At 36.2% G+C, this 22,575-nt stretch overlaps 1 protein-coding gene across 1 annotated transcript in view; it reads right to left on the reverse strand.

Annotated features, from left to right (window-relative positions):
• Nucleotides 1-2,079: 2,079 nt before the first annotated feature.
• The window catches only part of LOC117173654 (paired box protein Pax-6-like), a 36,317-nt gene continuing 15,821 nt past the window's right edge, over nt 2,080-22,575 (reverse strand). Inside the window, exons 4-10 of the mRNA XM_033362294.1 lie at nt 20,232-20,505; nt 18,531-18,695; nt 18,239-18,321; nt 9,679-9,905; nt 9,519-9,566; nt 8,783-9,039; nt 2,080-2,227 (exon numbers count right to left, since the gene is read on the reverse strand). Of these exons, the coding sequence (XP_033218185.1) occupies nt 2,139-2,227; nt 8,783-9,039; nt 9,519-9,566; nt 9,679-9,905; nt 18,239-18,321; nt 18,531-18,695; nt 20,232-20,505 (1,143 nt within the window). The 3' untranslated portion in view covers nt 2,080-2,138. The remainder of the gene's footprint in view (nt 2,228-8,782; nt 9,040-9,518; nt 9,567-9,678; nt 9,906-18,238; nt 18,322-18,530; nt 18,696-20,231; nt 20,506-22,575) is intronic.

Here is a 22,575-nt window from a genome sequence, read left to right on the forward strand (position 1 = left end):
AATCTCTCTTGAACTCAATTTAATTCTGTCCAATTTATTGAAATTCTCTTAAATTGAATGAATTTCTATAGTATTTCTTTTAATTATTTCATCTTTAATTGAATTAAATAGGATTTTTTTAATTCCCTGTAATTACACTGAATTATGTTGAATACCTTCGAATTCTTTTGTAATTAATTCGATTCTAATACAACCAGAATATTCAAACTGGGAGGAGGGATTTCCATAGTTTACAAAGTTCTGTAATTTACTAATTTTGGGAATTTAGAATTTGTGTAATGTACTTAAGGTACTCAATTCGAGAATTTACTAATTTTCGCAATTTTAAATTTCAGGATTTTGAAAATTCGGGTTTTAAAATTTCGGTAATCTTTCTACTTTCCTTGTCTTTTACGTTCGAAATATTTCAGTTTCATTAATAAAAATTTCCATCATTTTATTTTTACGATAAATTTAAAATTCAGACATTTTTTATCTTGGTAATTATAATTTTGGTATTTTTCAAAATTTCGAATTTTTTTTCTGTAAAATTATGTTATATCCAACATTCACTTTGATTAAACAATTGTTTGAAAATCATCGATAAGTTTATCATTCCAGAACAAATCTGTTGTTTGTTATGTTCTTCATAATAGTGAAATCCATTATATTAATCAAATAAAATGAAGTGGGCAAAAATAATGTACTGTTCTTAATTCACAAGATTTCAATAGTTTAAACTTTGAAATTACTGAAATTTATACTTTTTTAAATTAAAGTTAAAAAATCCGTACACTTTCCCAATAAAATTATCGTTTACGCTTCAAGCTAAAAATATTGTTCACATGGCAATATCTGTAACTTACTTTTGATGGTAACGGTGTCGTATACAAAAAAATCCTATAAGGATAGGATGCATATCGAGTTGGTATACGCACTTAGTTTTCATTAATCACATTTTATTAATCTCTTCTCCTTATTTCGAATATTACAAACAAAATTATAGAAACTTAAATTAAAATTTTTGTACAAATTATTCTGGACTCGGTAAAAGAGCTCCTTGGCTTGCTTGGATCGTCAAGTGGACGTTGGGCTTTCAAGGAACAACTCATTTCAGGCGCGCGGAAAAAAGTTAAATTAGTTGCAAATTTTAACATTGCACATTTTAAATTTACAAATGGTAATTGTACACACCTGAAGTAACTCGCGATTGTGGACCTAAGTCTTAATCCGAACAAGTATAAAATGGTTTCGAGTGAATATCTGACGTTAGAATTACCCTGCGTGACCCGGGTTGTCATGCGTTATGAGATTTCTACAGAAATGTTTTGGTCTTTTAGGAATTTCTTGTCTAGTATCACAATTGGAAACGACTCAATAAAAAGTGCAAAACCACAACATTATCGATTTTTATACGGGAATAGTTGTTATATTTCATAATTATTTGAAGACACTGCAAAATGGTGGACCTCGAACCAAGATAAGATATTGGTACCAATATTCGTCCGCTAACCTAAGTCCATTTGAATAAATTAACTTCTTAATTGACTTCTTTCTGCTCCCGCGCCACAGAAAACCACAAGAGCATTTTTGCGGGTTATTTACAAGTTGGCCATGTTGAATTTCTTCGCATTGAAACAAAATAAGATACAATAAAGTTTACATTGTAACCATATCCGATGAAGTTAATTTTTGTTGCAGGTAAGGATTACTCTAAAGTCAGGCTAAGGATTACACTTTCTTTTTTCTGTGATTGGGCATTTTTTATCCTAGTTATTTTTGCAATAAAAAAACTTTGGCGGACAACTCAATCTTGGACGACCATTGGTACCAAAACCCAACCCTATTTAAAATTCAATCTTCTATTCGTGGGGCGTAAAGTATATATGTAATTTGTGAAATCTTTGGGTCGTAATAGAGTTAGTAGGTAGCGAAGGAAGGCTTGTATAGTAGTTAAGTGGTAGATCTTTTCGTTGGTTGATTCACTCACTGGTGTCAGAGTTGTGCACCGGTGTGGTAGCGGGGGTGTTGTTAGCTTGTGTGGGAAACCCGAGAGACGCGAGGAGCGGCCGAGACACAGCCGATGGTGCCGGAGGTGGCGGTGGCGGGCTCTCCTGGCCAACGAGCAAACTCGTCGGCGGGAACCCGAAGAGCTGGGATCACTGAAGCCTCGGCCAGTAATTACCCGTGAGATCTTGAGTTTGAGAGGGAATCTGCACGGGCACCGAAACACCTGCCGATATCACACCTGAAACAGAAAATCAGAGGTATTATGCTTCATGTAGTTTTGTCAATTTTTAAAAATATTTAATGTTTTTCATTTGTCTTAACGTACTACGTTATAAGAATATACTTAATCCTATATTTTTTTATTGATAGATATATTCATCCATGCATATTATTCACGTAAAAATGTAGGTCAATTCGTTTGATCACGTAGTTATTTTGGAGGTGTTTTTAAACAGTCCACGAGTGGAATTTAAATAGACGTGACTTTGGCCATACGAAAAGAAATGATAGAAATTATTCTCTTAAAATGAACCAGTGAAGTCTCACTGATTTGCAGTAAAATCTCAGTGGTTGAAACAGCCAGAAGTGTGTCATTGGCAATCAGTGAGATTTCACTGGTTGAATCAGTGGAATTCCGTCACTGGATTAATTAGTCACGCTCACTGATTCATTCAGTATCATTTTTGAGTATTGCTATTCTTCAGCTGATTAGGTATGACACTTATCATTTATTAGTTTTGTACGAATCTTTTAAAAACAACACTTTATTCCCACAACATTAAATGAGGTCCGGATGGCAATATAATAGGATATAATATATTTCGCCTAACTGTGGGAGGGCTTGTCACTCTGTCAGCGTTTCGTGTCGCTCAAAGTCGAACTTATAATCTATTATCTATAACCTATTTTAGTGGTTTCCCAAAATGTTTCTAACAGAAACATAACTAATTAGTATACATTAAAGTCAATTTTCGACTGTTTTAAGTAACACGTTGTCTCGCTAAATGCAATCACGCGACACGCGCGGATCTACGGCCGTAGCCAGGAGGAAGACTAGTCCTCGTTTCACCTACCCCCCCCCCCCAATTGTTAAAACATGTACACAATAAACATATACTCTCCTGTGTGCCTTTGCGTGGATCGGACGACTGGAATGGAGATTCATGTCTTGGTCGCCTGGAACGCTATATCACTGGTTAAATCTATCATTTCGTGTCACTGGTACAGTAACGTTGCATCAGTTGATTCACTAACTAGTTCACCCAGTCACAGTAGAAAAATCACTGGTATACCAGTAATAACTCAAAATACTGATTCAACTAATATTTATTTTACTGGTTCAGTTTAAGAGAGTATCGTCTCATTTTATTAATTTCTTTGCAAAAATGATAAAATAGTGAATTATTTTGAATGTGAATAAGTAGGCTTTAAGTGTTCCAATAATTCTGATTTTTTTTATTATAAAGCAACAGCATGTAATTTGTCTCCGTGTTGCGCCGTGGTCGGATATATACAGCATCCAAAAACTTTCGAAAATTTCGGGAATGTATGATAAATTTATAAGTTATAATTTACTAAACTACCTTCAATTGTCAAAATGAGAAAAAATGCTGTTAATTTATAGTATCTGAAAATTTCCTAAATTCCTCTACTAGAATTTAGTTATTAACAGAAACCGCGCTTGTATTTCAATCCTGTCTGTAGTCATGTATTTGTCATAAAAAATATCGCAGGCACCAAGGAGTAAGGGACTTTTTACAACTCGTGTATTTTTTCAGTACTCTCCTTCAGCTAATGTTTGCTCGCCTACAATTGATACTAAAAAAAAATCACTCGGCGTAAGAAGTCCTACTTTTCAGTCTTGGTGAATAATCTACTATTAGAATTTTGAACAAAAACAACTTATGAATACATCATGTCAGTCGAGATTCCCTATTTCTATTACCTTTTCAGAAGCTTTTGTTTGATTTGATTTTTGAATATGTATGTATGGCGGGGTGAAATTTTGCATACCCATCTCGACACTCTTCCACATATCCAATCGACTTGTGAAACATTGCATACATAGGTTTGTCCAACGACAATACAATATTCTATCCAATTTGAGTTATCCTCTTCCCCTTCCCGTTTAAAGAATACTTCGGGAATATTATGTAGCATTCAGCGAGGAGATAGGTCATTTTTGTTGATTATTGTAATTCGTCATTTCGAAGCGCAACAAGAAGATTTTGAACACTGGTATCTTTAGCTAAATACTACATTTTTATAAATGAAATGAGTGTTATTTCCTTCTCTTGTTAAAACATAAAAAGGTGAAACTTTTTTCACTCTTTTCTAAATTTCTAACTGTAACCCTTTCAAAAGTCGAACAACAGTCGTCAGAGAAGTTATTCTTTTTTCAAAGTTGCCAATTTTGAAGTTTATGCTTATTCAAAGCGGATTAGAGTATTCAAATTATTTTTAATTCTCCCAAATTTATTTTAAATTATTTAAAATCTAGTGAAATTTACCTGAATTGTTTTGAAATCTCTGTCATGTACAAGAATTGACTTGACTTTTTTGAATTTCCTGAAATCTACTTGAATTTATGTGGATTGGTTTAAATTCGCTGAAATTTGATATATCGTATTTTACAAATTAAAAAATTTATCATATAATATATTCCCCTGGAATTTAGTGGAATACACTTGACATCTGCTAAATTCTCTTCAATCTACGGACAATTACGTTAATTATTATTAATTCTCTGAAATTTATTTGAATTGACTGAAATTGGATATATTTGTTTGAATTTACTTAAATACTCATAAATTCGTTTGTATTCATGCGAAAATAATTAAACTTACAAGAATTCTTTTAAATTCTCTAAATTTCTCGTGAAATATCTGTAATTTTCACGAATTCCCTTTAATTCCCTTGGTGGAACTGTAAACTTTTTTTTGACTTTTTTGTTGAATTGAAAAAGGCAATTAGAACCCCTCGTTGATTTTGAATGAAGTTAGAGTTTATTTGGGTATAACTTTTTCTCCAAAATCGGTTTCGGGGTTAAAAAGTACATTAAATCTATGTACTACTTTTTTCAAACAAAATTTCAAAGCAAAACAACGAAAAAAAACTTTAAGAAACTGAGAAGAAACAAACCCAATGCCAATTTTAATGGTTTATGTACAATAAATTGTTTAGAAAGTAAATTGACATATTATATCTGTGAATTCCTATTTGAAAACTTGACATATATGCAAAAAATTGAATTCTGAATCACATTTAATGAATGCATAGTTCAATTTAGTCTTAATAAGGACACTAAATCGTACATTAAAAATATAAAATGAAAATATTTCAAACTAAATTACGAAGTATAGAAACAAAATAGAACTAAATGTCAGGAGTGACCAGATCTACACTCAATGATAGAACTGCTTTGCAATTTGTTAAACTCAGGATTAATACACATAGGGATGTAAATTTTCCGAAATGGTGGAAAAGCGTCCAGCAATATCAACAATTCCCGGGAACTATTTAAATTTTTCGAAATTAGGGCACTTTTAAACCAGGCGGAAATATTATGTATAGTTTATACATAGTGTGGAATATTATATATAATATTCATTCTTTTCATACATTTTCTTGTATAAAAAAAATGAATATTATATATAAAACTTTACACTATATATAAACTATACATAATATTTCTGCCTGGGAACAAATTGTTATTTTGTTTAAATTTTTTTTTAATTTGTTACTGTTAAGCAAAATAAAATTACTGACAAAACAGATGCGATTATAACCGTGAATTAATCTTCTCTTTTTTCACAAGAGGAATCTTTACCACATCCACGTTATTAATTTTCATATTTCGACATAAGTCTATATGAGGTTAGTGAACATTAGAAACTGTAAACAGAATAATCGATTACTTAAAAAAAAAATTCTAAAAACAGTTGATTTTATTGATAAATAAATAAATAAATAAATTTATTGATAAATAATTCCCTACATTTCCGATATTTGCATGTTATTAATGTCGAAATTACGAACTTCACATCCCTAAATACCTTCTAAAATTAATTTTCCTCTTTTAGAATCAGAGAGAAAAAAAATATCTTATTTTCTGGGGAAATATGCAAATTCTGGTTCCTCGCACAATTCCATGAGTAACTTTTTATATATCTCTTGTTAAATCCCACCTCTCTGGTTCTCTTATAATTCGACTGTCCTCTAACAAGGGAGTGAAGGTTCTGTTGCAAGTGTACCTCGCTTAAAGCGATTATGATAGATAACTCGACACGTTGGTTCACGTTCACCTTAGAAGGAAATCGCTTTTGTTCGTGTGCTCTCATATAGTTATAACTTTTGCTGGAAGATATAACACGTTCAGCGAGAATATTCGTGTTTGTGTACGAAGTAGAGGCTGTGTGTGCCCCCTATTTCCTCCCCTTTGGGTTCGCACGTTATTGAGCGCTCGCCCAGCCGAGGCGAGACCCAACCCATCCACATCCCCCGTTCACCCCTGTATCAAGAGAGATAGGATGAGAAAGAAGGGGGAGGATGGTCGCTCTCCGTAGCTTTGGAGGGAGACCAGGTCTGTATTTAGGGGAGAGAGGCATCGTGGTTCAACCCCCTCGGATTATCAGGGTCACTCCCTTACGGGATTATAGTCCAAAGTTTTTCTCTCTCGATTCTTTCATAAGCGGGTTCAACCCAATTGGCACTCCTAAAAGGGGGCGCCGTACTAACCGCTCTTGAATAAATTAATAAAAATTATTCCAAATAATTCAGCTGACTGGGAAGGGAATTTTTGTAAACGTTCGAATCATGCCTACAAATATTAATAATGTTATTTTTTGGCAGGGAACTGTTATATTTGAGTCCTGTTTCTGAGAAACCAAACTTGTTGCAAAGCCAGTTTTCAGAACCGCCAGGCCTTGGAGCCTCATTCTACTAGAACATACAGTTAAAGTTATCAAACGTATTTCGTATGCATCGCTGTAGCATTCATTTCTTTAAAAATATTTAGGCCTAAAAAAAGAGATAGAAAAACACAGGTCCATGATGACACATTTGTTGATAACGGATCTAGATCGACTAATCAGAAGGTTCTGGTCTTTTTTTTTTGTTCCCAAATTGTTAAAATTCCGTGCACTACTACTTCGTTTTCATGATATTGCACCTTTTTTCTTAATCACATTTCTCATCCAGTGTTCGTTTAACGGTGATTTCTCCATCAGTTTAAGTCAAGCATTTTTCTCCAAAGTTAGTTTTAGCGGGACTGTTTTTTGACACAATTGAATAACTATGCAATTGAATTTTAGCAATCTGTACGGGATCCTTTCAATAAAACATTATTTCTGGACTTTATTACGAATTTGTTCTCATTTTTAGAGATCGCCTCACCGAGGGAATCTGCTTACAGCCCTGTTAAAAGGGAGGAACGATGGATGAGGGAAAGGAAGGAGGCTAGAGGGAAGACAGATACAGCAGAAGGAGGGTGCGAGAATCGTGAAAATGGGAAATTCAACGGACTCTGCTTCAGAGGAATGGAGAAAACCACCAAATATTCACCCCTGCCTTCGTTGCGTTCCGTCGTTTTTCGATTCAGCCCGCGGCGCCATGTGAGATTTGTTTTAAAATCCTTTTACAATTCAACCCCCGACCATCCTATATGCTTCTCACATAGTCGGTCTCTATGTAGATTGCGTGCAAAGTGGTTCATGGATAATCTTCCTCGTTTTTATTTTATTTTTTTATTTTTCATTCATGCATCTTCCGTCGCCAATGGAGGACCATTTTTGGCTTTAGAATTAAACAGTGGGATTTTCGTCTTTTGCAAGAAGTGATCAACTTTGAACACTAATGATGTAATAACAAATCTTTAGAAAAGATGCTGCCAACCATAATAACATAATAATCACAAAACCTCGTAAATACTTCTAACCTTATATGTAATTAAAGCTGAAATTACAAATAATATAATGCGAAATATGCTACTGCATTTCTGTGCAGTCATTTACACTGAATCCGAACCTTTATTTTTTGTACTTATGAAGTGCTTCAAACCTTTTTCATTTTCACCCCCTACTCATTCGTGAATACTGATTCAAAGAGGAAATTAAGTTTTGTACAACCCCGAAGCGAAGTGTCGAATTGTGAAAGCACGCTGATTTCAACTATCAAATAAATGTGCTTTGTAAAGCTTCTGTTCGACAGGAACAAACTTTTCAACAACCCAATTCTCATTTGGCTTGATGCACTCTCTATTTTGGCCTCATTCACAGTACGATTTCTCTTCTCTTTTTAACTCTCTTTATAATGGCCCACCTGTTTTCATCCGCAGCTATAATATGCAAACGAAACATGGTTTTCTATAAGCTGTATAGTCATGCATATTACACAGCAATTGTATATCGTATTTACGTTAGCACTGCATTTAAATTCCTCTCAACAATGACCATGTGATCTAATTAAGCCTCATCAGATATCGCTTTTATTCCCGTTGATAAATTTATATCTGTTCCGAAATTGAATGGAATACTGCTTATGTGTACTTCCCGATATACCAGAATTTTATTTAAATGTCGTTAAGGAAAATTCAACCTTCACAGAAAATAACTCCAATTGCTCAATCTGATTTTTTGTTTAAGAATAATTCAGACACTTTCTGGAAAGAACACACTTCTCTGTTACGTGACGTTCAATTAAAAATTAATTCAGGCCCTTCCGGAGTTGGATTACAAGTCCTAAAGGGTGTCGAACAAAGCTGAATGCCAGGAATAACTATGTATGGGGGACTCACCGGTTGCGGTTGAGGTCGTGGGTTGATAGGGCGCTCCGCCAGGTCCTGCAGGCTGACCCCCCGGTGTGGCGGGGGTTCCGCCATGGGAGGTTGGTATTCCGCGATGGGGTTGCGAATGCGTGGCAGCACTATGAGCATGCGAGTAAGATTGCGTAAGTGAATGTAGAGGCTCGTGAAAAACGTATGCTGGATAACCCTCGGCCCTTTGTTGAAGACAGCTACCACCCATTGAACCGCCCAAACTGCTCGACATTGAACTGAAACAATAAATTTACAGAAACCTCTTCAGAACTCTTGTCTTCAAGTACTTATTTTAAATGAAAGAGAGAATCAAGTCAAATTAAAGAATTAAGAGAAAATTTTTAAGTTTCTATAACTTTTTAAAACTGCATATATGGAGGAAAATGGGTGCTAAGAATCTAAGTATGCTTCCTTCGAAGTAACGGAAACGATTTCTTAAGTTCCCTAGCCGCTTTAAAACACTCGGCTGAAATTGAACTAAAATCTTTTCCACGTTAACTTCGAACTAAAATTATTTTGATTCTTAACATCCGGTTTCTGACATTCAAGAATAGACTTTTTTTTAGTGAATTGAAAAAATTATTGTGCTTCCGTTTGTAGCAACACCGTTGAGAAGATTGTGCATTCTGCAAATAATTATATGTAAACTATACGTATTTGTATGTATGAAACCAAAAGGCGGTCGCTTTTTAAATTTCTTTTCTTGTTGTGTTACCTGTAAGAGTCGGGCAGAGTGGCAATCGGCTGTGGAATGGAGGAGTACCTAACGAAATCAAATCGAAAGCTGAATCAAAACTTTACCAATTCAGAGGAAATCAAAAGACCGCATCGTCTTTTACTATTATTTTGATATTTTGAGGGTCTTTCTTATTTACCTGTAGGTGTCGGGCATGGTGGCAATAGGTTGTGGAATGGAAGAATACATGGCATTGAATCCAGCATTTAAGGGTAATCTAGGCGTCGCGGGAGTAGCAGCGGGGGGCGCCGATCCCGTACTACCTCCGCCGGTACCACCACCAACCACCTGATCTACTGCTGCCCTTCGTTGATTGCGTAGCTTTTCCTCCCGACGCCATTTCGCCCTCCGGTTGCTGAACCAAACCTGTAACCAGAATTAATACCATTGTTATCATTAAGAACATTAAAAAAATTCAAGTAACGACACTCATACCAACACATTCGTAGGTGGACTCCTTACGTTATTAACACTAATGAGTTGAAAAAAAATTATTCTGCTTCATTCGGTTTTACTCATACTCATTCACCGATCTAACATTTCTCTACTTTTTTCTCTCGTTAGTTCATTTCTTTCGGTCTTAATTTCCCACATTTTCAGTCCCGCGTTTCCATGTATTTCAAATGATTTGAATCTCAATTTCCCTCTTTGACACTCCAACTCTACACTCATACCCACCTTAGTACCTCTCAAAAAATGTTTTCCTCTCACTAAAGCTCGGCCGAGCTTCTCGTGCAGTTTGTTAATTGCAATTGAGCAGTTGTGAGACGAGAAATTGAGTTACTCTTGCACGCTTTCGCTCTTAATTCTTTCACCTACTTCAACTTCCCTTTTGCACATCATATTTTCTCGCTACCTCTTTGAATTTTCCAAACTGATAAAAATAAAAACCAAAATGCGATTAAGTAATCAATATAGTTGACATATAATTTCTACATCAGAAGTTATAATGGTCTTTGTTGTAAGGTCACGAATCCTAAGATCTGTTCATATAATAAGAAAATTCCTTCGTTCAGATATATCGGTCTGAACCTCTTCTCTTTTCTTTTCCGGACACTGTGCCTGATCCATAAATCGATGTGGATAGCTGTTTGCTTCTTTTTATGCTTGCTGTTTTCCGCTCTGTTAAACGTGCAATGAAAGTGAACCGGTGTTGAACTTGGGTCTGTATTGGTTCGATTGGTCGGACTTCCAAGTTTCAATATACAATATTTATGTGGCATTTGAAAGGCCAATATTATTTTCCTGTATCAAAAAATGTTCGATAAGTGAATTTTGGATCCAAGGTCGATAATTCAGACATATACCTATAGACCATAGCGTACAAACCCTTGAGAAAATGTCCGTCCTAGATAAAAGAGTTTCAATTAACTTAATTCTATAAACGGCGGGGCGGGTCGGCGGACTGCTACCATCTAATCTAGCCTCTCTCCTTCAACCAAAAATTATTATGAAAATGCTTTCCACAGTAGCCAGCATTCAATCTTCCATGCAAAAAGAGGTATAACCTTCGGCAAAGGATGCCAAGATCTATAAACATAGAAACTGTGGCGCGGGATCTTGTAAATTTCGTGTTGAAATTTCAGCGAAGTAACTTTTTGAGATTGTGTTCGCCATTGCGTGAGAGATGTGAAAAGATAATCGAGCCCATGGTGTGCGGGACAAGCGGCGGAGAGAATTGAGCAAGTAGGTGTATAGGTAGAAAAGCGAGAACGGCCAATCAGAGGGCAACCTCCCAGGGGACGCTACGTTGCCATGGTTGCGTCCGAACTCCCTCTTAGGCCTTACACTCGATCCCTCATGAATCGACTCAACCAAGCCGGGGCTATATCGCGCCTTGACGTTCCACGATGTACCGGCTGTGCCACAACATAACGTACACTATACAGCATCAGTACTGTGCTACTATCGGTTCGACCATTCGTCTAACAGAGGGAGAGGGAGAGAGGGCGCTTATCGGAGTGAAAGAGAGGAACTACCCTCTCTCTGTCTCTCGCTCACTCCCGGTTTCCTGCACTTAGCAAGATCAATACCAGCCAACGAAGCTTGAAAACATGCGTCAACATGGTCTTGCACTGTTTGTATGTCCACATAACGCTGCGCCCGACCCAAACTCTGTCTGGCCACTTCGCTACCCCTGATACCACCGCGTAAACCATCAACGCCGCTTGCTACCTACGGCCAAACAATGTCCGACAAGGCTGCGTACATATTAGCTTCTACAGCCATATGTAACACCATAGCTCGGCCGACAGTATTAATTAAAATAATACTCTGACACCGAGATTTCGCACCACTCTCAGTTGTAAACTTACATGGCGATGAGCCGCTGAGGTATGTACAGAGTGCAATCCCTTATCAACGTCAATTTACATACTGTGACTAAGAAATCTTGCACATCAGGAAACCTGTTCCATTATCTTGTTAGAAATATCAAGGGGCCAGACATCTGATAAAAACTTGCATACTATGGAAATAAATAGAAGAATATCTTAATATGTTCTTATATTAGAATAGTCTCCTGACGTAAAATAAGGGTCTTTTAAATTTTTGCTTGATTTGGTTGCCCGATTAAGCCATTGTTAGAGGATCGAAGAGGAGTCGTATTTGTTTGCCTAACACTTGGTAAAATCCAGTAGTTTTTTATAATGTTTGTGGAAATTGCATACAACAATGATGTCAAAATTTAGTTTAAAAATGCGTTAGGTACAGAACTTTTAGCACTGTACACTCAGATGTTGATTCTCTTAGAATGCAGTGATTGTACCTCTGATGTAAAACCCTGGGTTCTTTCCGTCAATTTTCAAGCAAATATCTTTCATCTTAAAACAAACCATTTCTTCTTCGTTGCACGCATCGCGATGATAAGGTAAATGGGGGTTTTCCCAATACCCGTGCGGGAGATGCAACTTCGGAGGCTTGTTGAGAGGTATAAAGTCATCGATTCCTAGATTGATGACTTTCTCGCGGAGAAATCTTGATTTCCCTTCATTAGTAGGAGAAGTAAGTGAAGGAAGTGAAGAAGGCGTGGAAGAAGTGAGTGGCGATTATAGCACAATCGAATAAAAGTTATGTGTTGTGCGTCGCTAGGGTGGAAAAAAACTTAAAAATTTAAGTTTCTAATCTGTCAATCGATTGAGGAATCTGTAACTTAGCCGTCTCTTAACTTTCTGCAAGACTGTATTCTCATCTACGGAAATAGGGAAAAATATTTTGTGCATAGTTTAGAATCGTATATCGATGGGTCCTAAAAGCAAATACGTAACTCACGACAGCAAATAGAAACTACGCACCTCGCGCACTCTATACTAAGTATATTGAAATTTCCATATACTTAATATATCGAGTGCGCGAGCTGCGTAGTTTTTACCTCTCGCGGTGTGTTGCGTATTTTCTCATAGGACTCATCGACATATCGTCCACACGATTAAATCAATATACTTATTTTTACTGTCCTCCAATGATAGATATATCGAGACCTCTGACCTTCAACTTTGTTATCACTCGTCCAAAATTTATGCTGGATATATGAATTTTACGTTGTGCCTATTTAGCCCGCTCGCGGGAGAAATAGTTTGGATATCTTTTTCAGCCCTCTAGTTGTCTGAATACACGAATAAACATGGATGCTCAAATGTAGCATCTATGATGTTCACGGTTATCATATTTTATGTTTAACTCTAGGACAGGAATCTAGATGTTTAAACTTAGTATCTGTAGATATTAAAAAGTTTGATGTTACTCTGTAACATCCAAAAAGTTCAACTGAAATATCTGAGATATTACATGTATGGTTGTGTTAAATAAAGTATTTAAATACTTGAGGAGGTTACTTAAACTTGACTTTTATTTATAAACATTTTGTCAAATGTGTTCGAATTGTTAGAGTCAATATAACCTGAAACTTGAGTTTATTATTCCCTCGTGTAGGCAGAAAAACCTCATCCAATTTTAATTAAGGATAGGCAATTTTGATTCTTTATAAATGTTCAAAAAATTTAATATTCCATAATTGTAATATCGAAAATATATACAGTAAGGACGTTTACTATGTAGTCATAGGGAATATAATGCTATAAACGCTAGCATACAATGCAACCCGTCTTGCATTTGTGTGATGCAAAAAAGTACTAAATAGGCGATTTTAATTTGGTTTCCAAATCTCCCGCGCTCGAGATCTTGCGCTGATTGGACAAAGACTTCGAGACTCAGAACACGTGCGCAAAATATAGGTATAACCTAATTCTCAAATGTAACACAACATTATAATTCTTCACAAATACATTCGGGAGGTGCATTAAGTACTTTCTTAAAAATTAGAGTTGACTTTTACTAATGTAACGGTACGTGAGTTATACTTGACGTTTGACAAGTGTCAAAATCGTTTTGTACTTCGAAGTTAATTAATTAAATAAAGTGAATATCTGCAGGTTGTACGTAATTAATTAGTGATGAAAGCTGTTCTTTTACCTATTGAATTAAATATAGGAATCTAACGCTTTTGACTAACTGCAACGAAAATTGTAATCCGTATGATTATAAAAATTGCAACGATGAATCTGAGATTCAAATGATGAGAGGTAAGAAGCGGCGAATTATTCTTATAAGCTGGGTGTCCAGCGTCCTTGAAAATTTCGTCTCCGCTACTATAGAATGTTAAAGTATACATTTTTTGTGATATTTGACTTAGAAATTATAAAAATTATTAGCTGGAATCTTCAATATTAACTCAGCTTTATGGCCATATAACGGAATTTTCAAGAGTTTCACCACTCGGTTTTTGAGTATACATCATATTACAAAACATTACTAAAGATTTCAAAATGTTTCAAAGATTTTAAAATATTTAAAAGGATTTTGATCATTTTATAAAGGCGTGTATAACAGATTTTAAATATTTGATAACAATTTCACAAAGATTTTTAAACTTTTAAAAGATTTAAAGGGCTTCAAAGATTTTGAAAAGGTTACAGTACACCAGATTTCAAAGATTTTAAAACATCTAAAAGATTTGAAAATGTTTCGAAACATTTTAGAAGATTTTTAAAATTAATTATAGATTTCAAATATTTCAATGACTTCAACGAATAAAAAAGATTTCGCAAACAAATATTTAAGAGAAATTTCCCATAAAAAACACGTCCCGGGAATTTTTGTGAACATATTCTAATATTGTGTTACATTGTTTTTAAGTCGTACCTCATTATTTATCTGGAATGCGTGGTGAATCCTGGAGAACATAACCTTCTCTCAGAATTAGGTTGTACGTCTTTTTCGCACGTCATCTGAGACTCGAAGCTTTTGGCCAATAAGTGCAAGATCTCGAGCGCGGGGGATTTAAAAACTGAATTAAAATCGCCTATTTACTGCTTTTTTGAATTACCACAGATGCACGACGGGTTGCAATGTATGCTAAAGTTATATCATTATATTCCCTATGCAGTGCCGAATTAAAATTTTTCGGGGCCTGGGGCTAAACCTCGAAGGGGCCCTCTTAAGGGCAGAAAAAATCCCCATTTTGCTGTAAGGTACGTGACCTTTTCTGGTGTCAGGGTCCCCTCGGTCCCCTAGGGCCTGTGGCTCTAGCCCCACCCTGCCCCTTTGTAAATCCGGCGCTGTTCCTATGACTACATAGTAAACGTCCTTACTGTATATATGTCCAATATATAGTCGTAAAATTTAATTGTGCGATGCGCACGCCGACGTATCTTACCCTTTGAACATCTACAATTAAACATCAATTTTTCTCCGTCTAGTAAGAATATGTTATTTAGAACGCTAGTTGAATGTAAAAGAAAGAAATATTTATTCACCCAAATTATCTTATTTAGACCCTGCCCATCAGGAAATCAAAATAATGGTGTTATTAAATGATATTTAATTTAATGACAATGATTGATATATAATCTCAATTTATGAGCCCACTAGTGTTCCTAGTGGTGCTAACGGACTTTTTTTTGCAACACCTGCGCAGTTGAAAAAGTCGCTGTCTGTTAGCACCACTCCGTGATAGGGGATCGTGGATATTTCTGACATGCGCAGTAGTGATTCATGTGTATTTTTAGTTAGGTAGATGTGGTTACATAACCTAGAAATACACAGGAATTACTACTGCGCATGCCAGAGATCTCCACGTTCTCTCATCACTGGCACCACTGGAGCTAACAGGATTGACAAGTGAATGATGGCGCCAAGTGACAAGCGGCGTAATTATGTTTAGGCAGGATGTTTAACATTATTTATGGGCGAAAATACAAAATAATCAACACAATTCTCTTCTAAAATTTTTGGTTGGGAAAGGTATTTAGCATTGAAGTAAAATATTTTGTCCTAACCCTAATTAATCCCTAAATTAATTAATAACAATTTAATTAGTTTAAATTATTTAAATTTGCTAACAGAATACCTACCAAACACCATCAAACGGTTAAAGATCGATTGATAAAAAAATTGGTTTAATGTCACAACCTAAAAAAAAAAAAAAAACGATTAATTATAGGATCTAATAGTACGTGACTCATTCTATAATATCTAGAGCACTAATTATTTAAACTTTACTCGTTGCGAGAAAACAACATAATTAGGGTTAGGACCAATCGAGAATAATATTTTACTTGAATGTGAAATAAATAAATAAAAACAATTTATAGAAGCGAATAATGTTGATTTTTTTTATTTTCATCCATAAATGATATTAAATTTTACGCTGAAACATAACTACGCCGCCATATATAACTATATAACAATCAATGACCATCAATTCAATATTATTCCATACACCATCATTTTGATTCCCTAATGGTTTGAATAAAATTAGTATGTTGAGTAAATACTGGCCGTTTTCATCCCGCTAGCTTAATGTTATTATTAATCATTTAAACAATAAATTAAACACGCAGCAGAAAAAACTTAATTTAAGTAGAAAATTCGGCTTATTTTAAGGTGTAAAAAAAAGAAGCATAGGCAATCTGAAATTAAGAATTACATCTGAACATTAAACTAAGAGAATTAGATTCCTGAAATTTAGGTCGAGACTATTCGAAATTTAGGGAGGCATGACCTGAAATTCATGTGTGCTCGCTCTTCAATTAAGAATATATTTATACTGAAAGCTAGTGTAACCTTAAGTTAATACACTACCCTAACTGAAATTAAGGGTAATATTCTAACTAAAAACCAGGAATTTCCTACGCCTTACCGACACTCCTCAGCTGTTTTTATATAATAGTTATTCGTTTTAGAAAATATACAAGTTGGGTTCAAACTTGTAAGAAAATACAGGAAAAGCAGGAAAAATTGAAAAAACGGTATATTGCGGGTAGGTGCGGTCCAAAATCTTCAGACAATTGCGTTCCGTAATGTATTGAAAGGGCCGCTCACGCTGCGAAGTAAAAAGTTTTGTAATAATTTCATTGCTTTTATGTGTTTGATAATCCAAATATTGGCTGATAGCTGGAACTGATTTTGCTGCAGCACTTTTTTAAATCTGTGAAACGAAAACTCCTCGAATGATGGAAACATAGTGTCATAGCCGACATTGACCAACGCGACAAGGAGTGTTGGAGTAGGATGTGACTAGAATAGTAAATGACCACGAGCTGTATAGTAGCACCAGCGTTCTGTAACGTCATGCAAGGTAGTACGAACCTGAAATTCAGGAAAGGTATATTCATTTATTTTAGTTGACGAAAGCCTTACAGGTTATTTCAGGTTGCCTTCAACTTACTCTCAGAACTGAATATTGAAATTTAGGAGGATATTTTACTTTATTCCAGTAGGAAAATTTTGATTTCTCATTTAAAAAAAGTTAGTGCTTTATTCAAGATAGTTTGCACACTTAAATTCAGGTACTTCCTTAATTCAAGTTAAATCTGAAATTAAGTCGAATAAAACTTTAAGTATTTATTTTTACTGTAAACCAATGTACTCTCCTCAATCTCGGTTATCTTAATTTTCCATCATCATTAGGGTTGGGACTAATAGAAAAAAATATTTTACTTGAATGCGAAATACCTTATCTAACAAAATTTGTAGAAGCGAATTGTGTTGATTTTTTAAATTTTCACCCATAAATGATTTTCAATTTTACGCCGGCACATAAATACGCCGCTTGGCAATTGATGCCCCTATTTACCTGCCAGGCCTGTCAGCTCAGAAATTGAGTTTATATAGCAATGAATGACTTTTTTTTAATAACACTTAAATAGATGACCACTTATCCGCTAGATAGGCTACAGTGAGAGCAAGGCAAAATCAAAGCACAAATATTCTGCAGTATTATTGTAAAGTGTATCCTTCGAAATGGCAATACACATATTGCAATTTCACCTTCCGATACCTGTATGCAACTTTGCATTACATTCATATAGTAAGAGTGTGGCCAATCCCAAACATTTTAAAAAATGAGAAATATTTTTAGACAGTCCGCAATTCTTTTGAAAGTCATTGTATTGCAGAATTCATCAGTAGGCGTATCGAGCGAGGGTTATGTCCATGCAGGACGACAGACGAGATCAGACCCTTAATGAAGGAATGTCGTCGCGTTTAACGGTCGCTTGGTTCATGTCGACCAAGAGGAAGAGGCAGTAGTGAGACAAGTAGGAGGCTCAAAAAGAGTGGAAAAATGGTGAATGAGGACTGAGAATGATGAGGACGAGTGGGAGGTAGCACACCACATTCACGCGCACATTCACACTCACCTGGATACGTGCCTCAGGCAATCCAATCTTCTCGGCGAGGCGCTCCCGTGCAAACACGTCCGGATAATGTGTCCGCTCGAATTCTGAAACAAAACAAGGTTGCAACAAGTACTCATTATTGCAAGATCTATTACTTACAAGTACGCGGTGCTTAGGTTTTCTAATCTGAGTTCCTTATCTTAGGACAGTCATTTTAGATAAATTTGGAGAAATTCTGGAATACTGAGGTTCGGAAAGGTTACAGAAAATTAATCTTTTACTAGGACGAATCATTAACAAATACTTTACTCACCTTTCTCGAGACTATCGATTTGCTCGTTGGAAAACGAAGTCCGATTGCGTTGTAGTTTCCGCTTCAGCCTTAATCGTACTTGCGAGTCTTCATCTCCAGAAGAATTGTGTTCGGAATTACCATCGGATGTAGTTTCCTGTTGATGCGAAAGCAAGGAACCGGTATCTGTAAACAAAATTATGATCGATTTGTTACGAAGTTGATTGAATTACAGTCAAGGCTTACGTAAAGCGCTTCTACGCGCTGTACTTAACTCATTCAAAACCTTTCCGTAAAGTAAAATAAGAACAACAATGAATGTGAGAGTTTGACGTAATTAATTCCGAAATAGAATAGGAATCGACCCTAATATTTGCATAAAAAGGAGCAGCAAAAAGTAGGCCAGATTGTCACAAATGCGTCTTAGAAATTTTCAGATTCCTAAATGATCATATACTTTAGGAATTTTTCGAAAATGAAGGATTATTGAAAGTATATCACTTGAATTTCGAAGCATTAGTGAGATACACTATACACGCTAGGTATAGAATGAGGGTCTGTCAATCGCCGAGTGCCCCGATTACTTTCCACCTCCACGCACGGAACCCTCGAATTCACATCCCTCTTTTCGTTCCCTTCATTTACCCCTCATTCCTCCGTTCCTAAGATCTTCCATCCGTTCGTCAGCTGCTAGGTTTATCGCTCGCCCGCCTCTACAACCCAATCGGACTCGGTTGTTCTCCTGAAAAGTCCTCGGCGAAATGCCAGCACCCTAAACAGGTCCGTCCACCCCCTTTCGTTGGACGTAACGACCCCGCCGATAGAGAAAATCGAGTACGCAGTTCCTTTTTGCTCAAGGACGTCACGCGCTATATAAAAGAAATGATATAAAATCGAAATGCCTTCTAGTAAGCAGTGAAGAAGTAAGTAACGCTAACTCGAAGAAAAAGCAGATTAAACTTCTCTATTTTCGAGATAATGAAATTCATTCTTTCAGAACTTTGATACCTCCAGCACTATAAGATCGAAATGTTCCGGCTTCCATGACGGTCGAGCCGGTTTCATAATCTGCCCATTGAAGCTCTCCGCATCTGGAATTGTCATCTGCGGGCCAATCTGTGCCGCAATCTGAGCCGCTTGACTGATTTCGGTGATCCTATTAGGCGGAGGCGATTTGACGAGCGCAGGTATTTTCTGCGCTCGGGTATCAAGGGAGAACACATACGAGAGCTTAGACTTATTGGCCAGCGAGCTAGCCTCTTCCAAAGGGAATCTAATGTGTCATAGAAAAAGGTTACAAAGGACCCTAACACTTTGTGACTTCAATTGAGCCCCACTCGAGTTGTATTGCACCTATGTGTTGTAATAGAAAATTGTTTGACACAGAAAAGTCCGTTTTAGAATTGTACCCATACAAGAAATATATGAAATAAAAATAGATAAAATGTTGAATTATTTTTCGGATGGATAGCACGATATTCGATTTCGTACATCCACATTATAATCTAAAATCTGTGCAAAAGACAAAACAATCTGTTGAGCAAATCTCTTGCGGAATGCAGGTTCATAACTCAGCTTGTTGGTAATATTTGTAACAATGATGCTGTTACTCAATGAACTGTCGTATCAATTACAGAATTTTGATAACATATTTGATCTATAACAGTTGATTCTTTTAGCTCTTTTTTTTAACAGAGAAAACTATACAAAAACAAATCTTACCACTCCTTTTGAGAAGGGAATCGTCACGGCCGTGAAGCTGCCCACCAGGCAGGAGAGACTGCCCTGAACCCGGGGTAGATGCGGTAGAAATTCCAGTAGAAAGGGGATGATGGGAAGGAGTTGCGGAATACCAGGCGGGTGGCCAGCCAGCAGCTTGTCCGTTAAACATTCTTAGCTTGTCGTAAACGCTCTCCGCACCCTGATGTGCCTGTACTGCTGCTTGTTGTTCCTTCTGCGAAGCTAAGTTTCTCAACACTCTGTTTATAGATGACACCTGCGAAGAAAAGGAAAGAACTCTACGTGAAATCTGGCTTTTATCGAAAAGAGAATCTTTCCGATTGAGATGAGGACCCACGACTTTGGACAGGTAGGTAGGAATCTGAAGTCTTTGAACGCTTGAAAACAGGGATTATTTCATATAGCTATGGAGAAAAAATAATTTCCGAAATAATTTATATATGTGAAAAATATAGCGGGATAGCATTCTTCTCTTTTTGACCCACACATGCAATGAATTTAGATCAGAATAAGAATTAAATCCAAAAATGATGGAATGAGCGCTGATTCTAATGACCATGACTAACTTCGACAAGCATCGTCGTCCGATAGGACTTTTCAGGAGCTCCAGATGAAAGGACACCGCTATCCAATTATTATTACATAAAACTGTTTCTCTGGCTATTCCTTCCCTTCCTTTCCCACTCGATCTACAATCGTCTTCGGCTTAAGCCCGTAACCAGCGGCTAACTCAAAAGTTATAACGAGCCGGCGGTTGCACTCGACTCATAATAGACTTTTGCGCAACTACATGCATATCTGCCCACATAATAGCGAGCACCAACCATCAAACGATCCCCCTGGGTGAATATCGAGCGAGAACTTCTTAATTACGAATCTCTGAAACGATCCGTAAAAGAGCAAGGCTGGGGTGGGTTGAGGGAGTGATTCAATTGCTAGGAATGAAGGTAAGACTTTACCAATTGGCGAATGAATTACTAAGTTATCAAGAGTTGGAGTGCATCTAAGTAAAAACGAATTCACCCTCCCAAAAATGCATCGCTTTTTTTAGACAAGTTTCATATAGTACATTCACCACTGAAAATCAAAGCATACGCAATAATACGGAGAAAAATGTATGTTCAAATGTAGATCTTTAAAGGGTAAGATTTTAGCACCTAACATGCAGATATTCATGCCAAACATTTAATATTTTTTTGAGATGTTAGGCGTAAAAATACTGTTATGTTAAACTGAAACACATTCAGATGTTATGGAATATTAGAATTTTTGAACATTTCCAAAAAATAAAAATTAGATGTCCTTAAATAAAATTGGATAACGACTTATTTCTGTCTGAAGAAGGGAACAATGATGTTATGTTTTAGGTTCATTGACTCAACACATTTGACAAAAGGTTTCTAAATTTAAAATAAAATTTTCAGTTTGAGTCAATGAAAATAAGAAGAATATTTAATTCAGATCACAGATTATTCGTTCCTCGATTATTTACCCCCGTTTTTGTTTTGAATTAGAAATATTGAGTATAACCTCAACTTGAATGAATGCATCATCTGATCGTAATTTCATACCCTTCATCTGTTTTTCGTTCGTGTACGAACATTAAAGTTTAATTTAAAATTCACAAATAAGTTATCAGTTCATTCCTTAAATGACCATAAATAAGTCAACTCCTCAAATATTTACAGACGTTATTTGACATAACCATACATGTAATATCTCGGATTTTTCAGTTGAACATTTTGGATGTTAGAGGGTAACATTTCACTTTTTAAGATCTGCAGATGTTAACTTTGAACATCTAGATTGTTGTCCTATAGTTAAACATATAATATGTTAACCCTGAACATCTATATGTTACGTTTGAACATCCATTTTTTCCCGTGAATATATCTAACTATCTATAGAGTTTGTAGGAAATCAGCATGAAATACAGATTATTTGAATTAGGATTTGAGGCCTGCGAAGCGACAGTATGATTGAGAATTATCAAACAGCAGCCGATAGACCTGACCTGCTCCTCCATCGTTTCAAACACGGTCTAGTCCATGCTCTAGACTGGGGTTCGCTTCGGTCGTCGCACAACAGCCGCAGCATCGATGCAGACCATTACACGCGCGACCGGACACGAATAATTGTGCAACACGCTTAACTGATCCCATTCACCCTGATTCTACCCGCTTCCATCCGCACTGGCAGCAACCCCCTCCCACTGTTCACCCTGCCACAACGTTACTACAACCATCAAAGCCACCATCGTCACCACCAACACCAATACTACTGCAAACATCATAGTCAAAACAAACGAAAGAGCGAGCCTTCGATC

Source organism: Belonocnema kinseyi, chromosome 5 (genome assembly GCF_010883055.1).
Source record: "Belonocnema kinseyi isolate 2016_QV_RU_SX_M_011 chromosome 5, B_treatae_v1, whole genome shotgun sequence".
NCBI lineage: Eukaryota > Metazoa > Arthropoda > Insecta > Hymenoptera > Cynipidae > Belonocnema > Belonocnema kinseyi.